Source organism: Tursiops truncatus, chromosome 17 (assembly GCF_011762595.2).
Source record: "Tursiops truncatus isolate mTurTru1 chromosome 17, mTurTru1.mat.Y, whole genome shotgun sequence".
NCBI lineage: Eukaryota > Metazoa > Chordata > Mammalia > Artiodactyla > Delphinidae > Tursiops > Tursiops truncatus.
Window position 1 is genome coordinate 23647577 of NC_047050.1, and position 21904 is coordinate 23669480.

Below are 21904 nucleotides of genomic sequence, written 5' to 3' on the forward strand. Positions count from 1 at the left end.
GTCCACCTCACCATCTTCATGCCTGATCATGTGCAAATGTCCAAAGAGAAAGGAGGCAGGGATAACTTGGGTTAACTGAGTTTAATCAGGAACAGAAGAGCCTTGAGAAGATCCATGATTTTATAACAATTCTGTAGCTAATGATAATCAGATCTGGAGAATGGATGGGTTAATTATAAATGAGATTGGGATAATTAGCCAGCTATTTGGGAAGAAAAAAATACATTTTAACCTTTACCTATACCCAAATAATTCTAGATAGCAAGGGAAAAAATAGCACAAATAAAACCTGAAAGAAAATATAAGGGAGTATTTCCTGATACTTGAACGTGAGGGCCCCATCTAAGCTATAAGCAAGAGGTAAAATTTTAAAGAAAAACATTGACAGACTTAATGATATAAAGATTTAAAATTTGCAAGCAAAAATGTCTGAATTGAAAATGCACAGAAATTTGATATTACTCAGCCATAAAAAAGAATGAAATACCGCCATTTTCAGCAATGTGGGTGGACCTAGAGAACATTATGCTTAGTGAAATAAGTCAAAGAAAGACAAATACTATATATCACTTACATGTGGAATCTAAAAAATACTACTACTCAATGTAAATGCAAAACAGAAACAGATACACAGACATAGAAAACAAACATGGTTACTGAAGGGAGGAAAGAAGGGGGAGGGACAAATTAGGGGTATGGGATTAACAGATACAAACTACTGTATATAAAATAGATAAGCAAAAAGGATATACTGTATGGCACAGAGAATTATACCCATTATCTTGTAATAACCTATAACAGAATATAATCTGCAAAAATACTGAATCCCTATGCACTACATTTGAAATTAACACAATATTGTAAAACAACTATAAATCAATCAAAAATGCACATAAATGGAGAAAACTATTATAGCAAATAAGACAGAAGTTTACAGCCTAACAATCTAAAGAATGCCACTACATAAGGAAAGGGTAAGATTTCAAATGATAAATAAGGAAAGGACATGAACTAACATGTTGTAAATAGAAAATGTAAAGGGTTGACTTAGAAAAAATGTTTAATATCATCAGCTGGTATTCAAGAAATATAATTTATTTTTTTAGTTTAATTTTATTTTTATTATTTTTTAATTTTTTTTAATTTTATTTTTTTAATTGAAAAAAAATTTTTGGGGGCCTCGCCGTGGGGCATGCAGGATCTTACTTCCCCGACCAGGGATCAAACCTGCGCCCTTTCAGTAGAAGTGCGGAGTCTTAACCACTGGACCCTCAGGGAAGTCCAAGAAATATAACTTAAAACAACAATGACATGCCTTTTAATATCTGTTAACTTAGGAAAGATTTAAATAATGATAATACTCATTTCAGTTGAGCATACAGGAAAACATTCATTTTGCTGATGGGAGAGAAAATTGAGCCAGATCATTTGGAGAGCAATTTGACAATCTGGATTAAGGGTTTCAAAGAGTTTAAAATTGGAAATAACTTATGTTTTCCAAATAGGGGACTATTTTAGGAAACCAGTATATATCTACATGCTGTACTATTACCCAGCCATTAAAATACAGGCATTTGAAAATATTTAATGACATGGGAAAATGCATATGCTATAATGTTAAGCGGTTAAGAGCAACATGTTAAATTATATATACAGTGTGATCACAACTATGCAAATAAATATGCATGGAAATAGTTTGAAAAAAATGCAGCAATCTACCCATGCTTATTTTTCTTTTTTTTTTTTTGGCGGTACGCGGGCTTCTCACTGTTGTGGCCTCTCCCGTTGCAGAGCACAGGCTCCGGACGCGCAGGCTCAGCGGCCATGGCTCACGGGCACAGCCGCCCCGCGGCATGTGGGATCCTCCCGGACCGGGGCACGAACCCACGTCCCCTGCATCGGCAGGCGGACTCTCAACCACTGCGCCACCAGGGAAACCCTGAACCTCACAGTTTTTTATTAGAGACCCTCCCACCTGACCCCTGACACCACTCCTCCCCCAAGCCTAGCTGATGGGAGCAGGGGAAGATATCTCGCCCAAGCCTGGCCAATGATTCCTGAATTCGGGACTGGTGCTCCAAGAATCTAGCCCACTCGACCACATGTGCTGCAAGTTCAATGTGGGCCTCTCGTGGCCATTTTTCACCATGTGCTAGAGAAGCAAAGAAGGCAGCTATGTAGAGAGAGAAGAAAAGAGACCTGTTACAGAGAAGAGAGGAATCCTGATTCTGCCACCCCAAGGAGGCTGGGTGAGGGGACGGGCCTGACAAGGTGGAGAGTGTGGCTTTCTTGTTTCCCAATGGCTTTCTTGATCTTGATTCTAGGACTCCACGAGATCTGGCAACACTGTCTGACCTTGGATCCTATGAGAGACCTTGTCTCAATAAATCCTCCACTTGTGTTTGCTTAATATAGTTCGAATGGGATTATTACTTGCTTCCAGCCATGTGAGACACATGTGTGCAGCTGGTCCCCGAGCCCTTTTGCAAAATCTGACTTGACATGTTTTCCTGTGATGATCTGGGCATTATCATGAAATCAACCAGAATAAGGAACATACTGAGAGCCAGAAGTGGCAGTGAAGATGGTATTAAAAGAGATGGCAAGGGATCCACTAGCCAGCTTGTTGGCTGAAGGTTTTGGTCAGGGGTCCAAGGCTAGTTTGCAGGTTTAACTTGGAGCCGAGGACTCTTTGTTGTTTTCAGGTTACCCAGGGCTCACCATGCTTTGGGGGGGTTGATTCATGGCCATCTCGTGAGAGATCCCTGGATCATCCAGTAGGGCAGCGTCTTGGTGCCCAGGAAGAGAGAAGTATGTGTTACTCAGAACTTTACATCGCAACTGAGCCCTGTGCAGAGACCCCCTCGGAGCAGAGGCACTGACCTGTGCCGGGCACTTTGCCAGTCCCTGTGCCTCCTGCAGCATCATGCCAGGCCTTGTCTCTCTTGCTTCTGATACCGTTGCTGCCTCGGCCTGGGCTGGTCTTTCTGTTTGCCCGGCAGCACTTGCATATAATTCAGAAAAAATAGAATCAAGTTAAATGAGTTAGAAGTGGCTGCTTTTGGGAGTGTGATGAAGGGGTGGAAAGGGGCAGAGCAGCAGGGCTTGCTTTCAATACAAGCAGTTTACTGCCCTGACTTTTTTTTTTTTTTTTACTGTGTACATATATTACCTGGATACAAGCAATCACTATCATACCCAGATCCCAATCATAAAAATAGTGTTTATTTTTTAGTGCCAGCCTAGATTCTCTCTCCTGTGTTATTGACTCAAATCCTATTGGCCTTGTTCCGTTTACTCTGCATGATTTTAATGGCACAGACCTATGCTGCAATTTATTTCGTTTAGAAGCATTCATTTCTTTTTCACTTACCCGTTTATTGAATTCTTGCTATGTGCAAGGAACTTCTACATAAAAATAGTGTATGTTAACTGGACACTTTGTCCTATATGAGCTAATTACTAGGTAATCAATAGAGTCATTTGGAGTTGGTGATTTTGAGAATGTACATCTTCTAAAGAAACTTTAAAAATGCCACTTAAGACCAAATAAATGTCTATGCCAGGCTTCAGAATGTTCACTTCTTGCCTCTGTGCTTTGTTCAGGCAATGGTAGATGGAAAGCAGAGAGTGTATCTACAGCCTGAAGAAATGATCCATCTGAACAGTTTTTCATTCATTCACTTAAAAATTTACTGAGCAGGGCTTCCCTGGTGGCGCAGTGGCTAAGAATCTGCCTGCCAATGCAGGGGACACGGGTTCAAGCCCTAGTCCGGGAGGATCCCACATGCCGCGGAGCAACTAAGCCCACGAGCCACAACTACTGAGCCCACGCGACACAACTACTGAAGCCCGCGTGCCTAGAGCCCGTGCTCCGCAACAAGAGAAGCCACCGCAATGAGAAGCCCGCGCACCGCAATGATGAATAGCCCCAGCTCGCCGCAACTAGAGAAAGCCTGTGCACAGCAACGAAGACCCAACGCAGCCAAAAAAATAAATCAATAAGTAAGTAAATTTATTCTTAAAAAGTTATTGAGCACATACTACATGCCGGTGTAAGAAGTGTAAGATCTTGGAGGGTATTTTTTTGCGGGGAAGGTAGCTTTCATTTTTTTACATTAAAAGAATCGATTACTGGAACTTCCCTGGTGGTCCAGTGGTTAAGACTCCGTGCTTCCACTGGAGGGGGCACGGGTTTGATCCCTGGTCGGGGGACTAACATCCCACACGCTGCGAGGTGTGGCCAAAAAAAAAAAAAAAAAAATCCATTATAGGGCTTCCCTGGTGGCGCAGTGGTTGAGAGTCCGCCTGCCGATACAGGGGACACGGGTTCGTGCCCCGGTCTGGGAAGATCCCACGTGCCGCGGAGCGGCTGGGCCCGTGAGCCGTGGCCGCTGAGCCTGCGCGTCCGGAGCCTGTGCTCCACAACGGGGGAGGCCACAACAGTGAGAGTCCCATGTACTGCAAAAAGAAAAAAAAAAATCCATTACTTCATTAGATGTTTGCTGCAGCGTCTCTTCAGATAGCAGGCATTTGGTCAAAACTTGTTTTGCAAATATGACTGATACACAACTTTGCAGGACAACATCACCAGTCCAGATTCCCAATATCTTCTTCTGCTCCCTACCCCTAAGGGCCATGCAGCTTCCTGGGTGACTCTCCGAGGAGCTGAACTTCCTGGGACCTTGGCAGGAAGGCCTGGAAGAAGCTGGAATGTGCAGTTTGAACACCATTCATAGAGGTTGTTACGTCCATCCTCCTTCCTGGCAAACATGTGGGCACTAAAAGTCAACTGTCCAGCAATCATCTTTAAGAACCCTCAGGCCTGAGGATGACAGTGCTTTGTGGGGAAGGATGAGGCATCTGATGTGGTCGCAGGCTTGGCAGACATGCCGGGGGAAGAACAGGGAGAAAGAACTCTTACTGATGGATATGAATACAGGGCCGTGCTTTCCCTGCTTGTGGGCAGAAACCGGCCAAAGAAGTGATAAGAATGGACAGCGGCAAAGAGGCAGGAGGACAGGATGGAGAGGGAAGGCGGCCTGGGGTGAAGAGCAGCCCTCACCTGGTTCAAAGGTGGAGGAAACCAACGAGCAGCGGGAACAGAGAGGAGAGCTGCCTTTGATCACGCGCAGCAGACCCACAGGTGATAGCCCCTCGAAACACAGAACGTCTACTGGGCGGTGTCCTGGGGGATGTCCACTTCCATCCTAAGCTCTGTGGCCTTGGCCTAAGCTCTGCATAAAATGGGGATAGTGGTTTCCCCACACAGAGCTGCTGTGAGCGTAAATGATATGATCACATGGAAGCATCCGGCACATCGCCTGGCACTGTGCTGTAGGAGCAAAGCAAGTCCTATCTCCCATCCCACTGCATCTCAGGAAAGGTCAAAGGGCTCAGGGACCCTGTGCCGAATACAAGGGAATCACAGATGTTCAATGATGGGGAGATGGGCTGGGGCTGGGGTTGGCGTGGAAGAAAGCAGCGGGTGTCCAACTGCACAATCTTCTAGTTCTTGAATAGGCTGGGCTGTGAAACTGTCTCCACTGCCCAGTCTATTAATTGATGAAATAATGGTGTAACCAAGAAATCATTCAGATGTAGTATGTAAGCTACTTACTAAGGCCGGACATTTTTATCTTAAAGAATCTGCTTAAGAAATTGAAAAAATTCTGAAGGCGCTCATGAGTTTGAAAGCACTCATCCTGGATCTCTGAGAATTCCAGTATTTGAGTATTTTGGCTTCCATTTGGGGAATTCTTCTCTGTGAGTGACGACATGTTATTTCAAGTAATTCTCACAATAGCCGCATGAGGTAGGAACTTCTTGGAAGCAGGCAGTAGACCATGAGTCATAGCTCTCCTAACCCCAGCTAAGGCAGATTGGACTAGGATATTGTCCAAGCCCGACTAATTAGTTTTCATCTCTTGTATTATCATTCCTAATATAAAAACAAGACTTAAAAAAGGTTAAATCAAATGTCCAGTTATCTATCTTGCAAGAGGCAAAACTCGGATTTGTGTCCAAGACTGTTGAACTCCAAAGCCTGCTGCCTTGCTACACAAATACATATGCTTGGTCTTTGCAGGTGAATAGGTCAAGTTCTAGTGGACATGGCCTTGGCCTAGAGGAGGGTCTCCAGGCTGGCTTGGCATCAGAATAGACATTGCCTTTCCTCTGTTTGCCAGCTTGTGTTTACATGACCCAGGCAACAGGACCAGCGGCGTTGCATGAGCAGCTAATGCATCTGGGCAGTCGTTGCCAAGGGAATGGGTTTGAGTTGTAATTATCAGGGCTGAACTCTAGACCGGGGGTCTCCGATCCCTGGGCCTTGGACCGGTGCCGGTCTGCGGCCTGTTAGGAACCGGGCTGCACAGAAGGAGGTGAGTGGCGGGGTCCAGCAAAGCTTCATCTGCCGCTCCCCATCGCTCGCATTACCTCCTGAACCAACCCCCTCCCTCTGCAACCCTGTCTGTGGAAAAATTGTCTTCCATGAAACCGGTCCCTGGTGCCAAAAAGGTTGGGGACCACTGCTCTAGATGAGAGATGTACCTACAACCGGTTTCTAAAAACAGCCTTCATGGCGAGCAGTTGACATGGGGAAGATATCCCTTTGGTTTTAAATTATTTTTACAACTGTAGGTAAAGCCTCAAACCCTCTAACCCCTGTGAACCTTTCTTGGATACCAGTTAGTTATCCTTTACTCAAATAAACAGCCCCCAAGTAGAAGCAGATACACAAAAACTTTTATTAAGTGGAAGTCAGACTTCATGGTAATTAACCAGTTACAAGTGCATTTAAATGCATGTGTGTGGACACCGTAGAAGTCAGAATGGTCTTCCTGAAAGTCCAGTGTTCTGGCTCGGCACGTGCCAGTGCAACCCAAGGTAGAACCATACACGCAGGAAATACAGGGCAACGATGACGTCAGACTAGATTGCAACACCATATTCATTGTTACAGCTAAGCATTACAGAACATGAAAGTCCAAAGACCAGAAGACTATTACTAAAGTGATTCTTACTACAGACTTTTACCTCTACTTAAATGCTTCCATAGGACCGACGTAGCAAATCCTCAACTCTGGGGGGACAGCACCATTTCTATATTTTATGCTTAAATGGGCCACAGAAACTGTAAACATTCAGTGGTCCTCGTGATGCCCACTGCAGGTAGATGCCAGCTGTCCCCTTGGGAAAGTGCAGTTTAGTTTAACTGGTGTCAACATTTTATATTGTCAATCTTCCATCTGAACTTTTTCTTCTCTTTCAATTAGCACCAGTTTATTTGAAATAGTTTTCCTGGTGTTAAATATTTAGGAAACATTTTTTTGTTTAACCAACACACAAAGTCCCAAACAATGGAAAGCAAAAAACATTCAAAAAGTTGTTTTAGAGAACAGCATTTAGAAAAACAACATCATTTAAACATTCGACAAATCTATGTACAAGGTGCCCAGAGCTGGCAAGGAGCATGGCTAAGAACAGTCACATGAAAGGTTTATTAACCTGAACCTCGTCAGGCTGTATTTACAGTCGGATAGGTATTCAGAAACGTAGTATCAGAACATCTGAATTTGGCTAAAAATCATATAAAAAGACACATCCCCACCCCCAATAACTTCTAAATAGGTAGCGAACATATCCAGTATAACCACAAGTACCAGGTGTAGAAGTGTGTTTTTCCATATTTTACATACAAACAGCTGAGAAAATATCTCAGTGGACACAGAAGAGATCCGGAATGGCAGGGAAATGGAGTTCTTTATTTCAACATTGCCAGATGAAGGAAGGAATTTTTTTCATGCTGAGTAATGTAGGAAAGTACTGATTAAGGAGCAAAGATAAATTATTAGCGAAAAAGTTTTCATGGAAATACAAAATCTAAAAGAGGGCTGAAGAAATGTGTGTATGTTTTATATGGACTTTCCAAAAAATACAAGTAATGATCTCCAAATAATTTTGAAAAAAAGACCAATGATTTTGCTTTGCTGGACAATATTTTGATGTTTTGTTCTTCAAAACTATATAATCCAAACCCTTTGGAGAATAGTTTTTTCCCTTAGGTCGCGACTTAAAACACAATAGACACAACCTATGCTATATTCATCCAAGGCAATACTCATTAACTTCATGTAGTTTTGTTTGCTTGTTAATCCAGTGTTACTAGAACAGTCACCTCTAAAAGAACTGGGCCCATTTTTGTAACAGCCCACATTTCCCATTTCTGCTGAAGAAGTAAAGTATAAACCGTTTCTCCTTTATTCACCTTCATGGCTGAATTTGTTTAGAGCCTGAAATTTCAATGCACTGTCTTTAAAAACATCAGTTAGAACTATATAGATGGAAGTCCTACAACCCCATAATGATATGCATTCAAGTGTGTTTTGAACAATTTTCAGTTGTGGTAAGTCTCTATGAAAAAAACTGACTTGGATTGGATACAAAATAACATTACTCTTTGAAAATGCATAGTTTGTAACTTTTTACATTCATTCACTAATATTAAAGTCTTTTGTTAAGCCAGTACTTACCTCCAAATGGTGGTAAGATTGCATTTTGAAAGATCTCTAAAAATTGGAGAGCATTGTCTCATTGCTTTTGAATTAGTGCCCGATTCCGAGTTAATGCCGGTCATGTTAACACCCGCATCGTACAGGAAGGGCTGCTGCTTCTGTCTTTCTCTTTTTTGTTTAGCAGGCACTAAAAAGCAACGCTTTCTACTCTCAGCAATTTCCATTAAATACCCCATTTTAGCTATTTTATAATTTCATTTTAATAGGTTAGATTTGGTGTAGAAGACAATTTGAAAGATGGCTTAATTCTTAAAAGTAGAATGTTTTTAAACCCTATCATGGATGAAGGGCAACAGAGGTTTTGTATTGACTGTGGTTCTCTCACTCCCCGGCTCCCTCGTTTGAAAAAGATGACCGCTGGCCACTCGGCTGTTGTATTTGATGATAGTCACAAACCCTTTGGGACCTAGCGATTTTTTCTTATCCTGAGTTCTTCCTCTAAGTATATAGATTTTGATATATGAAACACTTTGGAAACTACACTAGTGTCTGGTTATTCCAGAGAGCTTATGTTTCAATGGCTGACTATCGCCCAACCATTCATTATAAAAATAGGAATTTAAGGTCATGTTGTAGGAAAATACTGATTAATGGCATTTTTAAAAAACGTGTATGATCCGCACGCCTGGGTTATTTTACACCCAGGACATTTTCAGTTATTGAAGTCACAGAATTAGTATATTTGGGGGGGGTCTTGAGTTCTTCCCTAAAAATCTAAATCTTTTCTAAAGCTTTCTACCAGTGATCACAGAGGTTCCCCCAAACAGTCGGGATACTTTGGAAGAAGAAGCTTTGCTATCATCACAGGGCTTGGTCAATTCACAGTCATTGCTTTCCAATTAGCAGAGTGTAGGGGAAAAGGCATAAGCAAAGCAAGCATTTGTAATCTGCAAAGTGATGCACCTTTTTCTTTTGGCCGCACTGCACGGCACACAGGATCTTAGTTCTCCAACTGGGGACCAGGGATCGAACACATGTCTCATTGGAAGAGCAGAGTCTTAACCACTGGACCGCCAGGGAAGTACACCCCGTGATGCATCCGTTTTTTTTTTTTTTTTTTTTTTAATTTCCCTTGGGTGGGAGTAGTTTATGGATTATGCTACACTGTATATCCCTGAGGGGTAATCCCATCTCTGGAGCCACTGGCCCCCAAAGCTCTGCCTCTTTCCTTTCTGTCTTGGCCATCTGTGCCCAAAACACGGGAAGGGGGCTCCACCAGGGTGAGAGACACGTGCTTCACAACACGAGCAGATTGGATGAGTTTTCTCTTTGCATAAATATAAACGTAAAACAATTATACCCTGCAGGAGCCACTACCTTTTCACATAATAAAGGTCAATTCCATTTTCATGCTCTGTAATCCTGGGCAGAGGTCAGGGCCTAGAGCCATGAATGTGAAGCTCTCTTCCTCTGCCCTGATCACTCCATTGGTTTTGCTCTGGAGGGGACTGGTGGGGTGGGGGACTTGGGAGGGGGGCTTTGAGTCAAAGTGAAAGGATTAGGTATCTGCCTTGTCATTCTTTATCAGTTAGTCTGACCAAATCTTTTGTGATGAGTGTGGCAGGTTGCCTGCTGACCGACCTGCTCTCTGAATGATCACCCAAAACTGTTCAGACAAATGGAAGCATTTCCTGGAAGGAAGGGAATAGCCTCATAGGCTACGCCTAACATACCGGTCCCGGTAATATTTATTCCCTTGGACCTTAATGAAGAGTGAGAAATCGGGAACACAGAAGCGAAAACGTTTCATCCAGCGCTTCTGGAAGCAAACATACATAACAGCATGGCCTCTGGCTTGGGTGGATAAAAGCAAAGAGGAGAGGGTAACATTTTACTAGCGAATTCGAGGTGGATGCCAAGATGGGAAAACAAGACTAGTAACTAGAACGGGAACTGTCCTTTCTCTCCCTTAACGCTCAATTTCTTCTTCTGAATGCTGGTTTCTCCTCTTAATCGGAGACGTAAAGAGAATTCAGAAGAACATAAATGAGCCACTTTTTAATTTTTTAATAAAATTATGTTCTTTCATGATAGTGCCCTTGCCTTTTTCAGGAGTTGTTACTTGCTCCCCTGGCTAATTTTTCTGAATTAAAAATTGAGAGAATTGCCCCTAGTAAGTATGTAAATGTAACGGTTAATCAGACTTGAGAATTAATTTTTTAACACTTTCATAATATAAGTAAAGGGGATCTTTCCTTTGGAAGCTCGCAGTTAATAATTATGTGGACGGTGCTCAATAGGAAAGAATATTTTTAAGAAACAAGGACTACAGTTTAAGTGTTGAATTCATCATCTCCACCTTCTTTCAAAAATCTATAGTTTGTTTTTTTTTTGAGTGGTAGCTTCTTTCTTCTTCCCTAGACCTTGGGTCCTTTGAAGTCCTGCGGCTGTCATGGCATTGGTGCTTACCACTGCAAAACGGGCTTCTTTTCCAGCCGAGGAGGAAAGCTCACTGCTCCTTCCTCTAGTACTGTATTGCTTCCGAAACGTAATAAAAGTATCTTTTATCAAAAAGCCTGTTAATGAAGCAGGTGATGGGCCAAAAAGGTTTAGGCCCCATGACTAAACTTGGGAGGGACTTTACCCTAAACTCAGGATGTGACACCTGGGAGCTGATGGGAGAAGGGGAAGATGAAATACGTTCATGGACTGGTCAACCTTTTAATCACTCACAACGACAGAAATCTCAGGCACTGCCCATGTTGTTGAAACTGTATCCATATTTAAACTTGACCTAACCATATTACCGGGTGTTTCCAACATTGAGCTGACAGTAGTTTGCAATGTGATCATTACAAATTGTAAATCTGAGCTGTTTTCAAATTTGGGGGCATCAGTGTAAGTTTACATGGATAACAAATGTCGAATGCTAGTGGCAAAATAACTTTCTTCCAAGGAGTCAAAAGTTTTACTCAGAACATGGCACCAGCTAATCAACTCGTATAATTAATTACTTAGATAGTTGGAATTTAGGGAATAGGGGTCTGGTAGGTACGCTGAAGGGATAAATTCGGGGGTGATTGAGTGTGCATTTGACAATGCGAAGGAGTGGGCTTTATTTCTATGCTGAAGTACCTGGATTGTAAGGATGGGTGAAGAACATGGGTCCCTGGGTCTTCTCAGGTCTAGAATCATTCTGGAAGACTGAGGTCTGAGCGAGGTCTTTCACACGCCCTTTCCCTCCTCCCTCCAGGCAGTAATGGGGCCGAGTCACAGGTTGAAGACCACTTGAACCAGGTTGGCCTTGGAGGTGGTGATGGTAATCTTAAATATTCTTATTTTACACTGGGTTCTAGGGAAGGTCAAATGAAGTCATGTATCTGAAAGAGACATACTGTCTTTTATATGTGAAAGGGTTAGTGATTATCCCAACACCGTCAGGACTCTGGTGTAAGACACAGTCTAAAATAACTTAGTTCATCCAAATGAAGGAAGCAACGTCTAATTTTTTTCCATGACACATTTATTCCCATTTTGTCTTTGCCCTCAGGGAAAGGTGTTAAGGTTTTCTACGTGGAAAAACTCCATTTCGAGGTTACTGGACACTCTAAAATACCTAAGTACCTACCAGTTCTGAAGCAAGGATTTTGCCACGTCAGAGGTGAAACAAAGGAACTTTTATCCTGGGATGCAAACTCACGAGGCAGGATGGAGTGGGAGAGGGTGTGGAAGGGTTGGCGACGGGCTTTGGCACAAGGAGGCAATGTGCGCTATCTTAAACTGCAGGGGCTCCTGGCTGCCTTCTCCAAAGGCACAAGGCTGTTCTTTGCCAGCCCTCATCACAGTGGTCACGGCAGTGAAAACAGTAAGCAAGTTAGGATTACAGTCATTCCATGCTTTGGGGCCTGGCCTGGGCACGCCAGGAGGCAGAGTGACAGCTGAATAATGTTTCCGTATATTTTGATCAGAGGCAAGGCTAGTTTAAGGATATTGTATTTTTATCTTCAAGTCTTCCATGAGAATGATTTCTGGGGAGAACTGGCCTCTTTCCCTTCTTTGATTTTAGTTGCCCAGATGGTACCCATGGGTGAGTTTGTAGGGCTGATGGAAGAACTTGGCCTGATGGCTCTGGAAGGTGAAATCTGCTTTTCCCAACAGTTGAAACTGGTGGCCAAAGGCTGCATCTGCCCACATACACGTTCTCTTTGGTCTGCACACGGTTGGCCAAGAATTTGAGTTTAGCTTAAGTGTCAGGTAACATTATATTTCCAAGTCAGAAGATCTAGCAGCCCCAGGCCTGATTTCTGCATGGTTCTGATTGTCTAGAGCTGGGATGCCCCTTTACAGGGGGTGTGTGTCCTCTGGTTCACCATGATCTCCGTCATTCTTTAGGGTCCTTCTTCTGCCTGATCTGAATCGCTCATTTACAGAATCTGCCTGTTCTTTCCAAGGCATCTGCTTAGAAAGGATTAGGAAGCTTCTATTTAAATAGGAAGCAAGACTCATTTGGTTCAAAACCATGCAGCAATAAACACTTCTTGGGAACTTTTAATGCCAACATTAGAGATATTCCAAGAGAATGAAGATAGAGATTTGGGCTGCTTCATCTCAAAGATGAGGCTGTATACATCTTCCCCTAACTCCGTGCATTTCTAGTCCTCATGTGTGCAGATTCTAAAGCCTATTAGAAAGCAAAGTCAGAGTGACCCTCTGACCACCTTATAGGGGCTGCCCAACGGGGGGACGACCATTCTATCCCAGCTTTTCTTCTGATGCTATCTGCATACTTGACTAATTAGTCTAGCTTTTGAATTACCAAAATCTTAGAAAGAAAAGATGCTTTCTTGCTTTAACAGTGAGTGGGCTAGAAAAAACTGTAGAGCATTATGAAATGGTTTTGGCAAAGCTCAAAATTATTTGTATGGTTAATCAACTCTCCACGGCTGCCTTTCTTGTTTCCCGACTCTTGGGAATACAGTGACTTTCTGATCTCAGACTTGCCTGTCTGAATTCTTCATGTGAAAAATCAAGCACTTGTTCTGGTAAGGAATTTCAAGTTATTTAGTTAGTGCTGAGGACAAAATTATTTTAAACATCGCTGATCACCTAAGAATTCTATCTTTGGGCTTTACACACCATGATTTTAGAAATTTCCATCAAATGATACTTGCCGGTTAAAAGCAGCTTTGTGGTTCTGGTTAGGTTGAGGAATAAGTTTGTCCTTGTGACAGGAATCTATCATTTTATACTAAAGAATTTACAAGTACATTTCTCCCATTGCCTATAAGCATATCTATTAACATTTTAAATATTTAAGATACATAAGATGATTCTTAAAGTTTTTTTTTCCCCCCTAAGTACTTTGAAAACACACTGGTAAAGATAAAAGGAGTAGCTGTTGCCATCTTGATTCTCTTGTAATAATCTTCCAACTGATCTGCATTTCTACCCTTGCTGCAGAGGGTTAATTGAAAAGATATGCATCAGAACACTTGCTTAAAAGAGGCATAGCCCTTTGTTTGGAGAGCAGGAATTGCTTATAATATTAACACTTCCTGTCTGGTAAACTACTGTATTTTAAAAAATAAGCTACAATGTATAAAACCAAGGTCATTTCCCACAAAATGTTCATGTTCTTTGTGATTACAAAACACTGCATCTTGTAAAATATTTCCAGTTCTGTTAACTTGAGAAGTACTAATGCTTATTTATAAAAGTGTCACATCTCTCAGAATTGTAGAAGCCTATGCAGTATATTTCTTGTCTTATTTGGAACATTACGTTATAATTATTATGGTATTTAAGATTACATTTTGACATAACACATTACCATTGTGATTCTCAGACTCACAAGAAAAGTTATAAAACATGAGATTGTCTTAAAAAAAAAAAAAAGGAACTATTTACAAAAACAGGACCAAAAGTAAAATTCCCATTTTGATTTCTGGTCCTATGATAGATACACCTTTTAAAGCATGTATATCATTGATTGGATCTGGACTTTTTCAAAGTCAGTCAAAATAAGCAAACCCGTCGGTTTTAAATGCATTTTACACTTTCTTGCTCTAGTGGTGTGCATGACTTAGTGATACAATTGGTGCCTAAAAGTGCTAAGCTCGTTTTTATGTACTGACTTTCGGTTTGACTAGTTACAATGCAAAAGACACAAGGAAGCAGTTCCACTCTGGAGGAATTCCCACAGGTATGGGGAACAGGGAAAGCGTGTATGCTGCTGGTTGGGTTATTTTCTTAGAGAAATGAAATTTCCAGTTGACCCGTGTGCCCAGCGCTTTCTCCAAAATGATTCACATCCTCATCCATATTCATGAATCGTGCTCTGTTTCTACTCATTTGTATGCACAAATTCTTCCCTGCGTTCGTACAGGTCAGAGCTACAGTTGATGTGGTTGACAGAAATTCTACAGGGTCATGAGAAAAAGCAGCACCTTGTCCACAAAAGTCCACGGAAGTTTGCTCCTTAACCTGCTGTTAAAGTAAAATGCACGTCCTTCACGTCCCTCACCTATAGAATTCTGTGTACAGCTAATAACCGGTCATCCAACCGGCTGATTATAAAAGGGAACACCAAGGTGTCATATTCATAATGACATTCACAAACAGCCTTGACATGAGTCTGTAAAAACCCACCAGGGACTGTGCTGTGGTTCAGATGTCAGCCTTAGAACGCAGGTCTAAGAAACAAAGAAACTGTTCTGCTTCAAAGAGCATTCCTCCACACCTCAAAAAGTCGGTACTGTCCAGTTCATGGCAATTTGCCTTGAAATGGTATCACGTTCATTAAAAGACAAACAAACAAACAAAAACTGTTCTGACTAGAAAAGATGCTGGAGATCATAAAAACCTTTCTAGTCTTAGGATCCTCCAGATCTATTTTTCACATACCCTTTAGTTTTCCCTGAGGAAAAGAATATTTTTTACAGTATTTTGCTACTATTCTCAAGGTATTCTCTCCCATATGTACAGGTTCTGTCACTTTTCTCTAACCATTCACAAGTGAATGCTGCGCTTTCCTTTTCTATTGAAGTCGGACGAAGGCGGAAATGGGTTTTAGCAGTGCCGGCTAATTCAGAACCCAGGGCTGCTTTCAAGTGTGGCTAAGTGTGACACCGGCGACAGTGGACTTCAACTTAAGTGATCTTGAAATTTGATAGAGGGCATGTCAGTTTCAGAAATCTTTTGCAACATACACGTAACTATTTTTGTAAAAGTTTTGTTGGAAAGCCCAAGAACTGTAACACACATCGTATTGAAAGTTTTCATCTGCAACACAGTTATGTCTGGACAAAGAATCGTCTCATAAAGGGCACCCACCCTGTTGGTGCACAGAGCTGCTGACAGGCATGCACATTCTTGCCCACTGCCCTCTTCCTGACACTGGCTTTTGCCAAACAAGGGAGGAAACTTCCCAGCAAGTGAGGAGGAGAGCAGTCTGTGCCCACCCGAGATGCGCACAGCAGTCCTGCATCCCTGGCCTGAGTGCTTCCCGCAAAGGAGCTCTCTCCTTGCTTCAATCAGCTGCTCCCAGAGCGGGAACCTGGCAGCTCCCTCGGAGGTGCCCAGGGACAGTCACCACCAGCTGATCGGCTCTAGGATGGGGAGCCCGAGCCAGGTGTCCACAGCCCTCCTGTATCTCCTCTGTGGCTCCCCACCCACTTGCTACCCGGGTGTTTCCTCCCGGTTGTCACACTGCCTCCCATAAACTGGTTGCACGTTCTCTGGGAAGAACTAAGGCTTAAAATGACTGTTCTCTGCTGTGCAGCTATCTGGAGAAGCCTGTCCATCACCAGGAAATGCCTTCTTTGGAGAGAGATGAGAAACAGGAAAGGGTAACGGGGAGAGAAAAGTCAAAGGCTACCACATGCCTTCTTCAGAAAGACTCTGGGACCAGAACCCACTGCGTTGCCGTTCCTTTTGCACAGACAGGTGCCCGTGATGGGTGAGGCTTCGGTTAAGCAGCCACATGCCCTGGGGCTTCCCTTCCCACCCATACTCCCCTCCCCCTGCCAAATGAACACAGAAAAGAACGTGGTACCACAGAGAAGGCATAAAACAGGGACTTCCCTGGTGGTCCAGTGGTTAAGAAAGACTTTGCCTTCCAATGCAGGGGGTGTGGCTTCAATCCCTGGTTGGGGAGCTAAAATCCCACATGCCTTGGGGCCAAAAAACCAAAACATAAAACAGAAGCAATACTGAACAAATTAAATAAAGACTTTAAAAATGGTCCACATCAGAAAATCTTTAAAAAAAAAAAGAGGAGGCATAAAACAAATCTTGGACTTAACTTTGCACTTCATTTAGTTCCAAAATGTAACAAAATAGCTCTACATTTTTTTTTAATTTTAGCATTTATAATCAGTGCTTTATATTGCAATTTGTAGCTTTCTGGGTGGCTTAAAAGAAGTTTCATCCCTTTTCTTCAAGGCCAGGCAGGTGAAGCCTGGTAGTTCCTTAGTCATTACATGCCTTGGTACAGGGAATCAGTGTCTGTGTGCAGAAAGTACTGAGGGTCTGTGCCCACCTCAGAGCTAGAAAAGAGGACACAGAGAGCCCCGGGCTGGCCAGCAGAAAGGAGCCCCGCATGAGTGTGAGATGCAGAGAGTGTGTGTGAAGAAGGCTTTAGAAAGGAGAAGAAATCCCAAGGAAGCTGCATCCAGTTCTACCCTTTGCTTGTATCGGTGCATTGGCTAATACCCAGGCAACCAGGCCAGAGCCTAGCACTAGTCATGGGCTGTACCTCTGGGGTCAGAGCCACAGAGCCTCACTCTAGGACTGCTCCACAGCCTCCATCTCTCCCTCCTTGTGTCCCAAAGTTCGGGGAGTAGGGGATGGATTGAGCCCCTCGTCACTTTAACCTCTTTTGATTAGTGACTTAATCCAAGGATCAAGGGCCATGGAACTTTGCTGAAGAGAAAACCCTCTGCTCCACTACTGCACCTCAACCATCACTGAAGTCCACGGTGAGCCTGCTGAAATGGCTGACCAGCCTTGGACTCACTGTGGCCACTGGGCAATCCAGCCACAGTGCAGGGCCATCTGGACCAGGCCAGAGCATCACCTCCCAGCAGAGACGCTTGTGGGTGAAGCTACAAGACACCAGGGAGGAGAAAAGACAGGCTGGGGTAGAGGATGCAAATACGTTTCTGCACTTAAAAAACCCTTTCCTGGCTGACTTTTAGTGCTCAAACATACATTATAGCTGGTGCTGTATTGATCGGTAATCACGATGTGATATTAAATGAAGCTCTTTCTCTGCTCTTAAAATAAGCGTTTTTAAAGAAAAAAATAAATGAAGGAGGGAAACAGGATCTCTTTCAAGGAATAATGCTTCAAATGTCACGTGAGAGTTTAAAAAATAAAATCGCCAAAATATACGAATGCACAGATTGCAGATGTTACACTGTAGAACCTCCTTCTTTTTCCCTTGCTTATTAAAAAAAAAAAGAGGACAGTTCTTATGACTAGATGACTTCTTTCTACTCTTTCCAAAAAAGCATATGTACAATCTCTAAATATATTAAACTTTGCTCTGTGCAATTTCATTTAACATTCCTATGGCTAATCCTAGGCCCCCGTCCCGACACAGTGCATCCTATAAGGTGCTCTTACTTCTTTGCATAGGTATAGGAGGAATAACTTTAGCAGGGCAATCAAGAGTAGGGTAGACAGAGAATGAGCTTATTCATAGGGCTTGACAACTACTCCCCTGTCCCCGCACCACTACCACCAAGACAGACAAACAAACAAATACCACGCTAGAAAGTCTAATAAATGGAACACAGTGCAAGCCCTGGTCCTATTAAATTGAGAGATTCCTATACCAACACGCATTTTCCTTTTGGTGTTCTGTATCTTCCCTTCTGAGCAAATTCTTAATGAATAGCTCCAATATTTTGATAAGAAAAATAAAGGTTTGGACCTTCCTTTTCCCCATATAATCTTTATATTGTTCATTAACCCATCTCCCAGACATGCTAAAGCATAAAACCTATAAAAGTGCACTCAGAATGGATGCTGACCTCACATAACTTTCTGAACACATAGGTACGTGGAGGCTGTGCTCTGCTGTGTGAATAAAGCACGCCCGCCGGGATGGTCTGGAGTTCTCTACCTTTTCTGAAAACAGTCAGTGGTGGCGTTTTGAGGGAAGGAAGGCCTGATGAGCCACTGACCTGGCAACAACTGTCAGATAAGCAGTGATGAAGAGATCCGAGCTGTGGTTGGCGTCGCATCCCTGAAGGAAGCTTTGAGGCTTACCCAGATGGCAATGCGTGCCAGGTCTTGAGTGCATTGTGGCCGGGAGAGAGTGGGCCAGGCCACCCCTCAGGGAAGGCTTCCGAGGAAGACTCCCAGACGTTTCCCAACAGTGACAGCGGGATGTCCTGAACTCAGCTGGGGCTGAAGTCTGCTGGTGATGTCCATTGTCAGTCTCTTTTCAAGCTTATGCCCTCCTGGGCCCTTCAAGCTAACGGCTCTACCGTGGTTCCGTTTGGGGCCATTCTTTAAAACAAAACAAACAAACAAAAAAAGACATAGAAAAGATACCCAGAGTGCTGCCGTTTCCTGGCAACACATCGTGATGTGTACTGCTCCCAGAAGTCCGATGGAGAACAGGCAAAAGACTATTCACAATGAAAACAGGTATCGCTCTTTGTACAAATGCTACTGGATAACATGTAGCTTTTTTTTTTAAGTGTCAAAAAAAAACACCAAAAAACCTCAGAAACGGCATTATCCAGAAAGGTTATCAAAATAGGCCTCCTTTCCAGGAAAAATGGGCTTGGTTGGTTTGACTGCTACAGAAGTCCATAGTTTTCAGAGCTAGACATACAGCAAAAAAAAAAAAAAAGTTGATTTTTTAAGGAAAAAAGTAGTTACAGCTGCTCTCGGCTGGGTTCTCAGCAAGAACAGTGAGGGTGGTGACCTTTTTTTGTTTTTTGCTGTGATTTCACCAAGGTTCCCGGAAGTGCTTTCCCTGGGTTTCAAGTGTGTTTTATTCAGAAGGAAAAGCGCTTTCCAACACCCTCAGCACAAGTCAAGGGCAGGAGTGTCTGGGCGACGATCAGGGGTCTGTGCATTAGTCAATGAACCGCTGGCAGGCCTTCTTCCAGCGGCAGGCCGTGCACCACATGTCACGGTTCTCCATGCCGTACACCTTCCGGCACTTCTTGCCCTCTCCCCGGGGCTTCCTGTAAGACAGGCCAGGAAACAGTATTCAGTGTGAGGGATTCAATGGGCATCCTTTGCGGGGCTCAAAATCCCTGGAAAAATCTAGAAAAAGTTAGGAAACATAGTAGGGGGTCTCTCTAGGTTCAGCCGTTAACCTGTGTGGGATGTTTTCACAGCCACGACACCGAACTGTTAAAATTTGCTACTTATAGTACTTCCAGTACTCTTCAGCTTCTATTTGTCCATTTGTAGACATGTCCATTTGGGCATCTTCATAACACTGAATTAAATAAGTAAATATAAGAAATACCAGTAGAGAGCATAATTCTTTCAAGTTTTTAAATATGTACTTTCAAATGCTCTCTTGCTTCTCAAATTTCTAGTCTTCTGGTTAAGGGAATCCTGGCGAGGACCTCCTTGATCTGGATTAAAAACTCGTATTTTGTACTTCATTTCATACAGACATTAATGCAACACGGCTTTAAAGAGACCCTGTAATCAGCATTACCTATTCTGCAAGAAAATTTACTGTAAACTGTGACCCCAGAAAAATAACAAATCTTTATCAAGAGTTAATAGATGGGGAAAACCATGGGAACAAAAGAAAGGGTGTTTCATCCATTTCAGGGGAATTTTATGAAGATTGTATCTCTGGTTTCTCTTTTCCTCGCTGTTCTATTTTTCAGCTAATTCCCTGGAGAGGAGGCATTGTGGGGTTTCAAGCAGTCATACCTTAGGCTGACCGTCCCTCTGGGTGGGGAGGACAAGACGGTGTGAGTGTGCTGTCTCTGCTCTCCTGTGCCCACTGGGTGACTGTGGGTTGGTGACACCTAGTAAGCACATGGAAAACAAAGTTAACAGGGCAGGCTCTCCTCACCATGCATTTCGTTAGCCTTTGCCACGTGGGCAGGGGTACCCAACCATCAGACACGGAGAGGCTGTGCTTCCTTCACAGAGACCACATGTTAAAATGGATGGGGTGATGCTCATGGTGGAATTTAAAGGCATCCCCCAACAGAAAAGACCCAGCAACAATGAATACTTTACAAATCTTCATGACTTCACAACATCTCTGCATTCCCAGTTGCCCATTTTCACTTGAATATTTTAAACCTTAAAGCAAATTCCTATTCCAAGCCTCATCCGTCTCTCTTTTAAAGAAGAAAAGAAGTTAAGAGAATTCTCTGAGATTATACAGCTAGTCAGTGGCAACACACAATGTGGATCTCCGCCTTCTGTTTATTCAGTTAGATCATTCGCAGCCAGTAAATAAATGGCTTCTTGCATAAGACGTCCATATAGCAAACTCTGGGGTCTGAACAGGGATAATGGCAAGAAGCAAAGATCCCGAGCAAATCAAGAATGAATGTCAACCTTGCAGTACTTAGTGAGCATCCACTATGTGCCAGGGTCACTGACAACAGCTTTACTTTTACATCTACTCCACCTGATAAGTACTCACTGTTCCTATTTTATAGACGAGGAAACCAAGCACAGGGAGGTTAAATAACTTGCCCCAGGCCATGGAACTTGCAATGGCCAGGGCTGCAGTGAGTTCTCCCTGATGCCAGAGCATGTGTTTAACCCCCTTATGCCCCACCTCTCAGTCATAATGATGGGAGGGTCCCCTTTGTTCTCCATTCCTCTTGCATTTCTCACTTACTCTCTTTGTATCACGTGCTCACCTAGCACTAAATATCTTCCCAGCAAATGGGATTCTCAAAAGCTACACAAAACTAATTTTATAACAAAAGATAAATGATGTTTCAAGTAAATATACAATATTGCCATATACAAAAGAGCAAACATCTAATAAATTGATCAACTTAATCACTTAGAAGCCAACATGACCACAGAAATACCAGTACCAACCAACAGTCATGGGAACATTCCATAGAAATGATTTTCTCTAGTACAGGGACCAGTATTTTCTATTTTCTTTCAATGTAAAGGAATGTACATAAGTGTTATTTTCCTAGTCATTAATTAAAAAAAAATTAAACACGTAAGAAAAAAAAACCCTAACATTTTAAACCATTATTGCCATGAGTCTCATTTATTCTGTACCATTGGTCTTTACTTTTTGCTAAAGTTAGGTGGATTGAGGGCCAGCAGAGGTGAGTGACATACATAATTTTTTAAAAACCAAAGCTTTGGAGTTCAGTGTCTGCATTTGATGTGGGTTCTTCCAGAAGCAGAAT

General features: G+C 42.8%; 1 protein-coding gene across 5 annotated transcripts in view; it reads right to left on the minus strand.

The window, feature by feature from the left end:
• Window positions 1-6725: 6725 nt before the first annotated feature.
• The window catches only part of ZNF704 (zinc finger protein 704), a 219946-nt gene continuing 204767 nt past the window's right edge, over window positions 6726-21904 (minus strand). For all 5 annotated transcript variants that reach the window (XM_073794552.1, XM_073794551.1, XM_073794553.1 and 2 more), the window contains 2 exons: window positions 20436-20533; window positions 6726-19723 (listed from right to left, as the gene is read on the minus strand). In XM_073794552.1, the coding sequence (XP_073650653.1) occupies window positions 19612-19723; window positions 20436-20533 (210 nt within the window). In that variant the 3' untranslated portion in view covers window positions 6726-19611. The remainder of the gene's footprint in view (window positions 19724-20435; window positions 20534-21904) is intronic.